Genomic DNA, 15,423 nt, shown 5'->3' with positions numbered 1-15,423 from the left:
TTGTTGTCCTTTCTACTCCTTCCCACCCCTGAGCACGGTTGGCTACAAAGAGGCAAAGATCCCCCGTATAGCCTTAACAGACTGTAGGGGCAAGTGCTGTTAGCGAGCACCTATGAAGGCCGGAACGGTACACGAGGAGGTGGGTGGCCAGCACCACGCCCGACCGCCTTTGTCTCCCCAGTGGCGATGTTTACACACCGCACCAGGTACTCATTTAAGGCTGAGTCGACCTAGGGGAGGCCCAGGACCGGTTCAGATAATCGTCACTGGTGTTAGCCGTGAGCGGGAATCGAACCCGGGTCGCCAGGTTCATAGCGCAGCGCGCTAACCGCTGCACCACCGCTCCCCACTACGGTTGGCTACACACGCACACGCACGCACACTACCAGGAGATCCGCCGGAAAGGTGAAATGTGCGGTTTAACGTGATCCACGGAATTTCAGACTCGAGAATTCCCCCTCTGCTCCGGGTGGCGTGGGCATGTTCCCCCCACAAGGATGACCACCTGTGCATCGCAGGTAAGGGGGGCAACGTGGGGGAAGGGGGGGGGGTCCTGCCTTAATTCTGCGGTCATTGCACGGTCACGTGCCCCTCTACGCACATCGGCGACGATCGCGGATCGTATTTTCCACGATAGAGGTTTTGGAGTTAGATCCAATGCCGGTTTATTCTAGTGGCAAAGGTAGCTACATATGTAGCTACGGGCCCCGCACTTTCAAGGGCCATGCGCTAAATGCTTTCAAGCTATCAATTCCGGTTCCGTAATGCTGTACTTGCTCTATTACTATAGTACTATACCGCCTTCAACGAGTGGGTGTTTAAGGTTAGCGATGTATCGTATTATCCGGCTGTAGAGCAAATGGAAAAATACAATTACTTTACTATGCAAGTTGAAAATTTGTGTTTTAATATTTACGTGGTTTATTTTTTATTTAGAGCCCCTTTATAACATATGCTACAGGCCCCGCACTAGCTAAATCCGGCTCAATCGCGTGAATATAAACGCGTCGTTAAACCCGCCACCACCCGACACACCGGTGTGCTGAACGAGTAACGAATTGGCCACGTTTTGTTTACGTGACAAACCTTTACTAATTGGCCGTGTCGGGTGGTGGTGGTGGTGGGTTCAACGACACATTTATATATTTACGCGATCTAACCCAAAAACCTCTGTTATGGATAATATTGGCCGCGAAAGGCGATGTGTGAAACGGATTGTATTTTGGTAGCGCGGCCCTCCTGTACTCCGGGGCATTTCGGGGCGCCGTACACCGCATATCCCATTGCTGAAAACAACTCCCATCATCTACATCACACACACGTGCACATTGCGTGCTGGCGAGAGCAAAACAAAATTTATCGTGCTTACAGAACGGCAAGGAACTGGATGTGCTTTGCACAATCAAGGAATTTAAATCTACGTGCGGTCCCTATCAACTAAACGAAAAACGACTTGTTTTTAACCAGGTAAGGCCCACTCAGCTGTACAGCTCTTTTTGAGAAGCGACCTGTCCACAAATAATAGTCCAACGAAGTGGCTTATCACGTGGAAATGTGTTGCAGCCATATACTCCAAGCGCGTGATGTTGGTTCGAATTGTGGAGGGGAAAAACCAGAGGACCCGGAGAAAGAATCCAAACAACCGCGGGGAGAACATCCCATGATAGACACGTGACTCGCCTGCTGTGCCTGAAACGTCGGGCCAAAGTTGCATGTCGAACTTGGAGGCGTCATACAATGACGGGACATTGCCGTGCAGCACAAATAGAAAATAAATGAAAAAACTCAGTGCGGCAAACAGAAGACTTCAATGGTGCTAGTGCGAGTAACGGATTGGCCACGTTCTGTTTACGTGACAAACCTCACTGATTGGCCGTGTCGGGTGGTGGCGGGTTTAACGACACAGCTATTATGGAGGGCATCGTTGACGAAGCGACGATTCACCACCACCTCCAAAATGGTTTCAATTGAAGCCGCTCCTCGACAATAACTTCACCACAATCAGCCCGACTTAAAGCTTTCGTGACTGCAGGGATTCATCTTCTTGGTTCTTTCGGTAAAGTCACGTGACTTTACCGAAAGAACCAACAAAATGAACACCATCAATCAGCCCGTACGATGCAGCAGGGTGCAGCAGCATTAAGTGACCCCCAACAGACCGGGACGTTCATGTTGGAGACGGATCTGCCGCAGGACTGATTGCAGAAACGCTGCTATTTGGGGGTCTGTGTGTTTATGTCCAGTCGCTGTTCTTCTTAGACTGTGAGGTTTACACACACACACGCACAAAGAAGATACACCCCCAATCCTCCGTATAGCCTGGAGATATTTTTGGGACAAGTTCCAATATTTGTGAGACACCTATGAAGGCTTGCCACGTGATACGATGGGGTGGGGTCGTCAGCCAGCACCACGCCCGGCCGCCTTTGTCTCCCTGATGGCGATGTCTACCCACTGCACCAGGTACTCATTTGAGGCCGAGCCGACCTAGGGGGAGGCCCCAGGACCGGGTCAGACAATCGTCACTGGGTGTTGATGGCGGTGAGCGGAAATCGAACTCGGGTCGCCGGGTTCGTAGCGCTTCCCACACACAAACAACAAAAGCTCCCCCGTATAGCCTTAACATACTGTTGGGGCAAGTGCTGTTAGCGATCAGCACCTACGAAGGCACGGACGGCGCACGAGGGGGTGGGTGGCCAACACCAGGCGCGGCCGCCTTTGTCTCCCTAGTGGCGATGTTTACGCACCGCGACAGGCAATCATTTGAGGCCGAGTCGACCTATGGGGGGGGGGGGGGTTCAGGTCCGGCTCAGGTAAGCGTCACTGCTGTTGGTGGCCGTGAGCGGCAATCGATCTCGGATCGCCGGATTCGTCGCGCAGCAACGCGCTGTCCGCCACCCCACCGCTCCCACCCCAACACTCGCACACAGACGCACAACAACACGGAGACATGCTCCTGCTGCTGATGATGAGCAGCGAGCAATCGACACACACCACAGACACACACATCACAGACACACATCACAGACACACACACATCACAGACACATACACACCACAGCCACATACACACCACAGACACACACCACAGACAGACACACCACAGACACACACATACCACAGACACACACACACCACACACACCCCACAGACACACACACACCACAGACACACACACACCACAGACACACACACCACAGACACACACCACAGACACACACCACACACACACAGACACACACACACCACAGACAGACACACCACAGACACACACACACCACAGACACACAGACACACACACCACAGACACACACACACACCACAGACACACACACCCCAGACACAGACACACACACCACAGACACACACACCACAGACACAGACACACACCACAGACAGACACACACACACGATGTGCGGGATTCCTTCTCTCGTGCATCTTAAAGCGGAACGAATCAAAACACCGAAACCGATCACCACCACCACCAACGCCCCCCCACCCAATCTAGCGCCGTGACGACAGGCGGACGACGATGCCACGCCGCTGATGACGGCCGCAGCCACAGCAGCAGCAGAGAGCCCAGTCGGTGGGACCCACCTCGAGCCCGTGTGGGGGGCGGATTCATGGGAACGGGGCTGGTGGTGGGGGGGGGGGTAGAGGGCGGGGGGGGGGGGTAGAGGGGGGGTGGAGGGGGAGTTGAGGGAGGGGGTTGAGGGGGTGGACGGAGGGGTGGAGGGGGGGGGTGGAGAGAGGGGGTTGATGGGGGGTGGAGGTGGTGGACGGAGGGGTGGACGGAGGGGTGGATGTGGGGGTGGAGGGGGGTTGTGGAAGGGGGGTGGAGGGGGTTGGTGGACGGGGGGTGGAGGTGGGGGTGGTTGATGGGGGGGGGGTGGACTGGGGCGTGGAGGTGGTGGTGGACGGAGGGGTGGACGGGGGGGGGGGAGAGACAGGCAGGGCTCGAGGCTGCGTCGTCCACACAGACATCGGGGTATGATGAGTGAGCATGGATGGGTGGTGGAGATGGTGGAGACGCAGCGATGGGATGCGGGGCGGGGGGGGGTGAGGGTGGGCCTGTGGGTGAGAGAGCGGCTAAGAGGGGCTGGGGATGATACGGAGTGGGGGGGCACGGCGGTGATAACGGAGAGATGTGGGGGGGGGGAGATGTGGGGGGGGGGGAGATGTGGGGGGGGGAGATGTGGGGGGGGGGGAGAGATGTGGGGGGGGGGGGAGATGTGGGGGGGGGAGATGTGGGGGGGGGGAGAGATGTGGGGGGGAGATGTGTGGGGGGGGGGGCCAGGCCGGCAGAGAGACGGAGACGTGAGGAGGATGGAGAAAGGAGAAGAGGGGAGGGAGGGAACGCGTCAATGACTGGGGAGAGGCTGGGATCAAGGCGGGGGGGGGGGAGCGAGGCGCTAGAGCGGGGGAGGGGGGTAGGTGAACCACCACGGCAATAGGGACGAGTGCGATGCACGGAGCGGACGGTGAAGAGGGTGGGGGGGGGGTCGACACGGCGGCGGTCACAAGAGGGCGCGTGGATGGAGGGAGGCACGGGAGGGAGAGGCTGGAGCAATGATGAGGACGAGGGGAGGGGGGGCAGGGATGGAGCCGCAGAGGCGCTGGGTAGGAGCGCTGGCGACGCGTTGACGGACGAACGAACGTACGACGCGGCAGGGAGAGACAAAGGCGCGCGGGAGATAGTGGCGGGTGGGGTGATGGGGGGGCTGCCCCGTGTCGTCACCTTCATGTCGTTCACGATGCTCTGGAAGAGTCCGCCGAGCGCGTTACACTCCCTCTCCAGAGCCGTCTCCATGGCTCCCTCCTCTCCTCCTCCTCCCTCTTCAACCCTCGTTTTTAGCAAAAAATCTCCTCCACCACCACCACCGCCAGTTTCTCCCCTCGTCGTTCCGAGGGTGCTCAGCAAAGCGCCGCACTCTTCATGGAGCCCGCGGTCTCAGCCACGGGGAGCAGGCGGTGAGAGCGCAGAGAGAGACAGAGAGACGGAGGCAGCGGACGGAGAGCAAATGCGGAGAGTTCCCTCTGCTGACCAGCTCCCTCCTCCTCCTCGCTCGACACAGCCCGCCCCCTCCTCTCCTCCTCTGTCTCCACCCACCACGCACCCTCCTTGACGCTCCCCGCTCTCACCCTGCGCCTTCTCTCTCTCTCTTCTCGCTCGCTCCGAGTGCGAGTCGCGCTCTCTCGCTGCGTCTCTCCCCCGTCTCCTCCTCCTGCTCGTGCACGCAGCGGAGACACGCCAGGGACGCCCCCCGGCCACACCTCACACGACCACAACCCCGCCTCTAACCACAACACCAACACTAACCACAACACCACCACTAACCACAACCCCGCCCCTAACCACAACACCAACACTAACCACAACACCACCACTAACCACAACACCAACACTAACCACACAACCACAACCCCGCCCCTAACCACAACACCAACACTAACCACAACACCACCACTAACCACAACCCCGCCCCTAACCACAACACCACCACTAACTACAACCCCGCCCCTAACCACAACACCAACACTAACCACACAACCACAACCCCGCCCCTAACCACAACACCAACACTAACCACAACACCACCACTAATCACACAACCACAACACCACCACGAACCACAACCCCGCCCTAACCACACGACCACAACACCACCACTAACCACAACCCCGCCCCTAACCACAACCACCACTAACCACAACACCACCACTAACCACACAACCACCACTAACCACACAACCACAACACCACCACTAACCACAACACCACCACTAACCACACAACCACAACCCCGCCCCTAACCACAACACCACCACTAACCACACAACCACAACCCCCGCTCCTAACCACAACACCACCACTAACCACAACACCACCACCAACCACACAACCACCACTAACCACACAACCACAACACCACCACCACTAACCACACAACCACAACCCCCGCCCCTAACCACAACACCACCACTAACCACAACACCACCACTAACCACAACACCACCACTAACCACACAACCACAACACTAATCACACAATCACAACACCACCACGAACCACAACCCCGCCACTAACCACACAACCACAACCCCGCCCCTAACCACACAACCACCACTAACCATACAACACCACCTCTAACCACACAACCACAACACCACCACTAACCTCACAACCACAACACCACCACTACCCACACGACCACCACTAACCACAACACCGACACTAACCACAACACCACCACTAACCACATAACCACAACACCGCCACTAACCACACAACCACAACACCACCACTAACCACAACACCGCCACTAACCACACAACCACAACACTACCACTAACCACAACACCACAACATCACCACTAACCACACAACCACAACACCACCACTAACCACACAACCACAACACCACCACTAACCACACAACCACAGCACCCGCCCCTAACCACACCTCCCACCACCATATCACATCTTCAACTGGACCTGTAACCACACTAAGCTACACACACAATTGCCATTGTCTTTCGAGTTCTCTATTATTGTAACATTGGAATCGTGGTCCGAACGGAGTTGGGCTATTTACTATTTCCTGCGGCCATGTGACCGAGAATGTGCCCGGTGTCAGAAAGCTAAGCAGCTCTGAGCCTGGCTAGTGCTTGGATGGGAGACCACCAGCGTGCACAGGCAGGTTGCTGCAGGGCCCAGGGCCAACGTGGTGGGCAGCAGAGGCCAATGCAGGAGGAACACCCCCCCCACACACATATTTGAGTATTGTACGGTAAAGTCACGTATAAAGAAAATAAATTAAGTAATATTATTGAATTTATTTTCTGTCTACGTGACTTTACCGAAAGAACCAAAGAGTTATTCCTGCCTTCACAAAAGCTTCAAATCAAGTTTATTGTACGGTACTTCTATGTTCCCACATCTATGCTAGCCCACCTTCAGCAAACCTCACACTTGACCGGCAAAGTGAAGTATGGTCGAATAACCCCCCACGATCCTCATGGGAGGAGGGGGGGTCCAACAAACCCAGTAACCATGGAACGTGGGCCTAGCGTTGACATGTTCGCTGGGTATGGATTCAAAGAGGTGTACATAACACTGGTCAACACACTTTTTCTGGCATAAGGTATTCCAACGGTTTTAAGGTAATTTTGAGGTTTTTGAGATATCAAAGATTGCATTTTCAATAAAAACTGCAGAAGAAAAATATTAAATAAATGTGGATATCTACATAAAATTATATTATAAACACACTATCCTAAAAATACAGCACCATATTTTAACACTAAAGCAGTCACTGACTCGCAACAACTTGCAATCATAAGTGACAGAGTTAATTTCGGGTAAAATCAATGAAAATAGGGTATGCCGATAGCATAATAAGTATAACCCGTAAGAACTAAGTTTTTCACTATAAATCCTTTATATGCGTGGCGGCTAGAGTCCTCTCGTCCTCTGGCTTGAGATGGCTGCCACCTATGGGTCAGATGATTGTCTGGCAGCATTAAACAATTGGTAAATAAATATTTATTTATTTTTCCCTAAACAGTGTAAAATGTAGGAAAAAATTTTTCACGAAAATGCATTGTCACGCACAACGAGTCTGTGTGCAAAATGTCAGCTCGATTGGATCACGGGAAGTGGGTTAAAAAACGACCGAAAGATTTGCACGGTCCTAAGCAAGCAAGTGAACTTAATATAAAGGATTTAAAAATGAGATGTGATAGAGCAAATCTGAGATCAGATTTGGAATCAACACCCTGAAATTAGTCTAAAACAGCTGCAAAAGTCCAGGCCAGAAAAAAATGGGTTTTTTTTGTTGACCAGTGGAATTAAACAGTCGTTTTGGGAGGTGCACGGGTTACTGCATATACATTTTAGAAATGTTTGAAGCCTTAAACGTATTCGACATTTTTAATCTCTGGGGCTTGGTAAAAACTGGGTGATAAACAGCGTGTGTATACAACGTGCATTTACAGTAAACCACTCAACATCCAGATGAATCAAGCACAATAACCAGGCTTCCGCTCAAATTCATTCCTATTAATGTAATAGTGTTTTGTTGTTTTTATTAGAATATATTTGGAGGCAGTGCCGGATTAAGCTAGTGCGGGGCCTGTAGCATATTTTATTAAGGGGCCCAAATAAAAAACACGTAAATATTTATATATATATAAATTACTTGCAGAGTAAAGTAATTGTATTTTTTCATTTGATATACAGCCAGATAATAGGACAAATCGCTAACCTTAAACACCCAGTCGTTCGTAAAAGTTGAAGGCGGTATAGTACTATAGTAATAGAGCACGTGCAAAATCACTGAACCGGAATTGATAGCTTGAAATCATTTAGCGCGGGGCAAGGCCTTTAGCATATATAGCTACTTTTGCTACTATGATAATCCGGCACTGCATGGAGGTTAAACTAAAAAAATTGACCTTAAAATGTCATGGTGAGGAATGCCGAGCGGGAAAGAGGGCCTGTGGTTATTGGGAGCCCGTGACGGCTCTCCCTCTTCTCAAATCCTGCTCATCATGCCGGCGGAGAGGGGAGCCATCGCCCTGGGTAACGGCCCAACGTTTCTCAGCTATGTCAGAGGCGACAGAGATGACACTTCCATGGGGATTTAATCATGAAGACCTGCTCAGTCTTCATCACGGGATGATAGATGGGCGTGCGGGGGTGGGGCAAATATCATCGTAATGTTTTAAGGTTTTAAAAATTACACGTTTAAAAATATATGTTGTTGGCATAAACCCCCCCACCCTACATTGCCTTACCGAGGTGGTCTGTGAGGTTTGAAAACTCATCTTATATTCTAGATTTGAAGCTTTCGTGACTGCAAGGATTCGTACTCTTTGGTTTTTTCGGTAAAGTCACGTAGGTAATTTTTTAAATAAAATAAATTAAAACAACTAAATTAAATCACGACGTTTCTTGCGCAACACACTTAAGTGGTTGTGCTTTCGCTACGTTGTCCCCACCTGAAGAAGGACGCTTGTGTTGCGCCCGAAAAGTCGTGATTTAATTTAGTTGTTTTCATTTATTTTATTTTTTACCTACGTGACTTGACCGAAAAAACCAAAGAGTATAATTTTATATTGATATTAGGAAGCCACTGGAACTATGCACTTTTAAATCATCTAGCTCGAAAACTACTTACTTTAGATTTCGATTCATCTTCTTGGTTATTTCGGTAAAGTCACGTAGAAGGGAAATAATAAAATAATAATAAAATACAAATTCTCACGACGTTTCGGCCACAACACAAGCAGCCGTCCTCGTGTTGTGGCCGAAACGTCGTGAGAATTTTTATTTTATTATGTTTTATTTTTATTATTTTGTTATTTCCCTTCTACGTGACTTTACCGAAAGAACCAAGAAGATACTTTCTTTAGAGCTGCTTTTTGTGTTTAGTTTCTTGTCCTTTCCCCGCACCTACAATTAGCGTGGTCGGCTACGTACGTTGTAAAAGAAGTTCAACATACACACGTAAACATACATTCAACAAAAGTCAGTTACGGTGCAACTAATATATTTTGGAATTATATTAATAGAAATGTGCTTTTGCACCAAAGTCATTTAAATTTCTTCGGAACTGTTTTTTCGCGTGTGTTTAGTGGCGTGTTGTCCTTCCCAGACGCGCACCTCCGACTAGCACCGTTAACTACGTGCGACGTTTGCGTGAGAAGTTCAACACGCACTGACGTTCACATTGCTTATCCGTTGTGTTCGTTTACGCAATTTCATCTGGACAATAAGACCCTGGACCCCAAGTCACCGACGTCCTTGTAAGGGCCGGGGTTCAGTGCGGTGCCAGTGGTCGAGAGGTTAGGACCCTGAGGTTCCCTCGGTCTGATGTCCTTCTGAGGGCCAGGTCCGGACGGGCCAGTGGTCAGGGACCTACTGGACCAGCGGTGGATCAGCCTCCCCTAGGTCTAGCCAGCCAGAGGGCTAGAGAAGTCAGTGCAGCTAAAGTGACTAGGTACGATAGCCCGGAGGCTGTACCTCCCCAGGTTGTGGGTGAAAGGGGCCACTACCCCTTTGTGTTAGGGATTGAGTGTATCCCGTTATATTATAAAACAGGTCCCTGTGGGGTGGGCTGGTAGGAACGAACAAATGAATGGCTATAATAAAATGAAATGGCGGGGGTACGATACGAAGGGAGAGTTTGAGGCCTAGTTCTAGGCTTTAGGCCTAGCTGTAGGCTTTAGGCCGCTGTGAGTTAATTTTTAATTTAAATGTTTTAATTAAAAACTATCTCAGGAACTTATAAGGGAATGTTACACTTGTTTAGCCAGGAAAGCCTCACTGAGTCTAAAGGTTTTTGTAGGGTCCTGCCAAGTGTTTGCAGTAGGGGGCGATGTTGCTACACCTAATCGGACATCGGACGGACGGACGGACGGTATCATCTATTGTAGGCTGGTTCACTTCGTTCCTACTAGTATAAACCGTGTTGCCTCTACGACGACTCCATCTCCATACAAGGACATTACATATATTGAAACTATTCACGGAGATCAGAGAACCTGAATCATATTAAATTTAGAGGGCAGCCAGTTGAGGTGGTTCGGGCACCCTGGTAAGGATGCCCCCCGGTAGACTCCCCCTGGAACTATGCCGGGCAGCAGCAGGAGCAGCGATGACCCCGGGGTCGGCCCAAGACCAGGCTGCTGCTGCTGCTAGCGGGACTGTGTCGCTCGGCTGGTCTGGGAACGCCTGGGAATTCCCCAGGAAGAGCTAGAGTATTGTGTATAGTAGTAGTGTAGTGTATAGTTTAGTATATAGTGTAGTGTATCGTGTAGTGGTGCATAGAAGTGTATAGTGTAGTAGTGTATAGTGTAGTGTATAGTAGTGTAGTGAATCGTGTAGTAGTGTATTGTAGTGTAGTAGTGTATAGTAGTGTCGTGTATAGTTTAGTATATAGTGTAGTGTATAGTGTAGTATATAGTGTAGTAGTGTAGTGTATCGTGTAGTAGTGTATATAAGTGTATAATGTATAGTGTAGTGTATAGTCGTGTATAGTGTAGTGTATAGTAGTGTAGGGAATCGTGTAGTAGTGTATTGTAGTAGTGTAGTGTATAGTAGTGTATCGTGTAGTGTATTAGTGTATAGTAGTGTAGTGTATAGTAGTGTATAGTGTAGTGTTTAGTAGTGTAGTGTATAGTAGTGTATCGTGTAGTGTATTAGTGTATAGTAGTGTATAGTAGTGTATAGTGTAGTGTTTAGTAGTGTATAGTGTAGTGTATAGTGTAGTGTATAGTGTAGTGTATAGTGCTAGTGTCTATTGCCAGGGAAAGGGAGGTGTGGACCGCCCTACTCAACATACTTGCCGCCGCGACCCTCACGAGAACAAGCGGACTGAGAAACGAACGAACATCATCAATCGACTTCCATAACAAGACAAGTGCATATCAAAGTAGCATTGTGCCTGACATTTGTGGCCCTTCGAATAGGCATTCGACTCGGTGGAAAACTGATATTTCGCAATCACATTTAAATTATCCAAACCATTTATAAAGATGGAATAGCTGCAATGAGATTGTACGAATAAATGAAGTGGAAATTAAAAATAAGGAGTCAGAGGACGTGCCACAAATGCAAAAATATATAAAATGGTAAAAGTATTAACCATCTCAGATTCGCCGTTAAAATAACAAATGGCAATAAACGACGTAAAATTATTGATGGGTTTAACAACAAAAAACCACGACACATTGGGGTTAAAAAAAGACAGACAATCGGAACAAAAGCCAAGTAATCAAAAAAGGTAATTATTGCCGGAGGGATTAAACTGCAAAATCCAATACGGTTTAGTATATCTAGGTTAGTAAATCTAGGTTTGTATATCGAGGTTTGCAAATCTAGGTTTGTATATCTAGGTTTGCATATCTGATTACGTACATGTATGTTCCGATGACGTACACGTACGTCCTATGACACACACGTACGTCCTATGACGTACGTGTGTGACGTACGTGTACGCTCCGACAAAGTAAAAGGCCACGCGGGAGGGAGCGTATGGCAGTTTGGCGCCAGCTATTGTAGAGTTGTGGTCGTGTCTCCACAGTTATCTGCGGTGAGTACACTACGTCTTTAAAAACAGCGCAACTACAAGGCGTCTCGTAATTAAATCAACGCCGAACCGCTCACGCGTTCCGAGATTCGGCGGTGAGCGGGACACCCGCCCTGCAACTGGAACGGGAAAGGCGTAAGAGGAGTGGACTTGGACAGCAGGACAATGGACACGACTGGTGACAGAATGGGAGCCTGGGAAGGGGAGCACGCCAGGAGGAACGACCCGAGGCGGAGATGGATTGTGCCATCGCAAGATCGCAAGGGATGAGGAGGATGATGACGATGTGGAGAGGCCTTCGTCAAGCAGTGGATAGGACACTGCCGACGATGATTTGACCGTATCGCTGTATAACACGAGCTGAGGTGCATTTAATAAATTCGTTACGATAAAAGATGTAACAACGATGGTCATCCTATATGTATATTATTTTTCAAATGCTGCAAATTCGCAAATACAGGAATTCATTTAACGAAAAGCAGCACTTTAATTTGCAATTTAACTATTTAATCAGAAATCTATAAATGGCGTGCTATGACGACTCTTGCACCAATCGTCGCCTAATATAATACAATATATAATAATATATTTTATTCCTTGTAAGCCACACACACAGTGTTAATGTGTTGGGTTTGCGTGTAAACACAAATGAAACTGTACCTCACTTGTAACCGAGGTCTGTTTAACAATAAAGCAACGGAGGCCGTCTTATCCATCACACTCCAATCTCCGGATCGTACAATCCACGGGGGGGGAGTGAGACAGGCGAATCATTATTCAGTCATCTGCAGATCCCCAAAGGATATCGAGAGATGATAAGAAAAACAAAATGCGATTTGCGACTGTGAATGAATGGATGTGGAGGTTTTCCACACCCTGGTTACAGAGCTCTCCGGCACAGCGGTTTCATGTCGGTGGGCAGAGCAAGTCGGCTAAACCATCACCACGCAAACTCCGCTCATCATTGGCAGCAGCAGCAGCAGCGGCGGCCGATCTTGGCTCGGCCGTCGGAACAAAGGCGGTGGCCACCGCCATCGCGCGCTGTCACGTGCGATTATTGCGGCCCGTCTGGAACGCTCTCGCTTGCGGATATTCGGAAGCCGCTGGGAGCTGTGGCACTTTGAAATCATCGTCTAGATCAGTGAATCTTCACCTTTAAGTCAGCCTCCACACCCCCCCCACCACCACCACTTTGGTTCTCAGGAAGGGCATCTCGTACCCCCCAGGGTGTGTATGCACCCCCTCCCCTCTCAGGTTAAGAGCCACTGATCTAGATTGATAAACTCATCTCTTTATAACTGCTTGTCGATTCAAAGCTTTCGTGACTGCAAGAATGCATAATCTTGGTTCTTTCGATAAAGTCACGTGGAAGGTAAAGAATAATTGTATTATGTTGAATTTTTATTATTTCCCTTCTACGTGACTTTACCGAAAGAACAAATAATAATTGCTTGTGGGTTCACTTTGTCCCCCCCCACCCCCGCGCGCACCTCTGATAACAGCACGGTTGGCAACGTACGGTGCGAAAGAAGATCAACATACGTACAGACAAAGGCGCACTTCCGTCACTGTCCATAAAATGCGGAGCGATCCGCACATTCGGACACAAACGAGCTGACAAGGCCATTTATTGTCGTGTCGCAAGGGCACAGCTCCCCGTCTCTCCAGCGAGGTGAAGGAATGCCGCTTGTCCATGTGAATTATTGATTAGGTTATAGCGCCGCCGTTTACTTTATATACACACACACATCCGGAGCAGGCATCGTTTGCGAGATAACCCAAGGGCAATTTTTCTTCTCCGCAAAAAAAAAAAATCCCAGCGACGAAAACTCAGCCGGGAGATGCTAAGTTGCCACGGGGCATCGGTTTGTCCATACGTGGGAGTATAAAAAGAAAAAAACTACCAACATCATAATCAAATGTTTTTGGGTTTAGATCGCGTTATTTATGTGTCGTAACCCTCCACCACCCGACACGGCCAATCAGTAAAAAGTGTCACGTTGACAAAAGACAAATAGTTCACTGCTTTAGCCCACCGGTGTGTTGAAGCGTGAAACCACATTTACAATTTTTGAGTACGTTTCGCTGGTAATTGCATCCAGCATCATCGGGCAATTCGCCAGAATGGCGAGGCTCTGCTCTGTCTCTCGTTCTTATACAGAGCAGCAGCAGGGTGACGTCATCATTAACTCATCAGGTGCAACGATTTGAGGCGGAGGGGGGGGGGTATTGTAATTATATACTAGATTAGTAATCAGACAGTTGTTACGATGCGAGTTGTAGATTAGTAATCACTTTTTACTGATTGGCCGTGTCGGGTGGTGGAGGGTTACGACACATTTATAAATAACGCGATCTAAACCCAAAAACGTTGGTTATGAATAATATTGGTCGCGAAAGCCCTACGTGTTAAACTACCAACATCTCTAGTCGTTCAAACCACGCGAACTCGCGCTCCTTTACCTGTCGCAGACACCAATCGTGGCCATCACCGCCTCACGGGGGCTGGGCCACGTGTTCGGGTTTGATCCACACATGGCCGAGAATTTGCGCCCCAGTGTCCGCGTGGCAACGGCAATTAATTCGCGGCGAGATCCGCCACCGGTGTGGTCGTGCCACCGGTGTGGTCGTGCCACCGCTGTGGTCGTGCCACCGGTGTGGTCGTGCCACCGCTGTGGTCGTGCCACCGCTGTGGTCGTGCCACCGCTGTGGTCGTGCCACCGCTGTGGTCGTGCCAAAACTGTTTTTTGTTGTTGTTGCAGTCTTGCTTCTGCAGTTTTTGGAGAACACATGTTGGACTTCTTTCGCGCCATGCGTAGTCAACCACGCTAATCGGAGATGAGGGTGATGGACAACAAACTAAACGCAAAAAGCAGCTCTAAAATAAATGAGTATTCAATCGAGATTTAACAGTGCACAACTCCAGTGGCCTCCTAATATCGGGAGGACCGTTCCAGACGGCCGTAGAAGCGCATCTCAAAGTGCGCGATGCGGTGACCCACCGTCTTTGTTCTGATGGTTCGCCAAAATCAGCTGCTGTTGCGAGGATTCCCGGAGTTTGCGTGACGATGGTTTAAACTCCTTGGATGAGGTGGAGGTGGTCAAGGAGGGGGGGTTGAGGACGAGATGGAGACAGGGATCTCCATGGCCCGCTCGTGCACTATTTTTGTTTTATTTTACCAGGTAAGGCCCCACTGAGCTATGAAACCTCTTTTACAAAAGCGACCTGGCGATGACAAATTGGAGCTCAACGAAGTGGCTTATCATGCGGAAATTCATAGCAGCCAAATACTCGAAGCGTGTTGATTCTAAATGTGGAGGGGAAAA

The 15,423-nt window shown here is 49.7% G+C and overlaps 2 protein-coding genes across 3 annotated transcripts in view; one reads left to right on the top strand and one right to left on the bottom strand.

Annotated features, from left to right (window-relative positions):
• LOC144735232 (protein MTSS 2-like) overlaps window positions 1–5,086 on the bottom strand; it is an 86,685-nt gene extending 81,599 nt beyond the window's left edge. The window contains exon 1 of one of the 2 annotated variants that reach the window (XM_078617719.1): window positions 4,740–5,086. In XM_078617719.1, coding sequence (XP_078473845.1) covers window positions 4,740–4,811 — 72 coding nt within the window. In that variant the 5' untranslated portion in view covers window positions 4,812–5,086. The remainder of the gene's footprint in view (window positions 1–4,739) is intronic. The other variant, XM_078617718.1, reaches the window with a different exon arrangement.
• Window positions 1–15,423, top strand: part of LOC144735177 (carbonic anhydrase 2-like) — a 527,023-nt gene that overhangs the window by 284,898 nt on the left and 226,702 nt on the right. The gene's annotated exons all lie outside the window — the stretch shown is intronic.

This window comes from Lampetra planeri, chromosome 54 (assembly GCF_965212315.1).
Source record: "Lampetra planeri chromosome 54, kcLamPlan1.2.h2, whole genome shotgun sequence".
Taxonomy (NCBI): Eukaryota; Metazoa; Chordata; class Hyperoartia; order Petromyzontiformes; family Petromyzontidae; genus Lampetra; species Lampetra planeri.
This window is presented reverse-complemented; position numbering and strand designations above follow the sequence as displayed.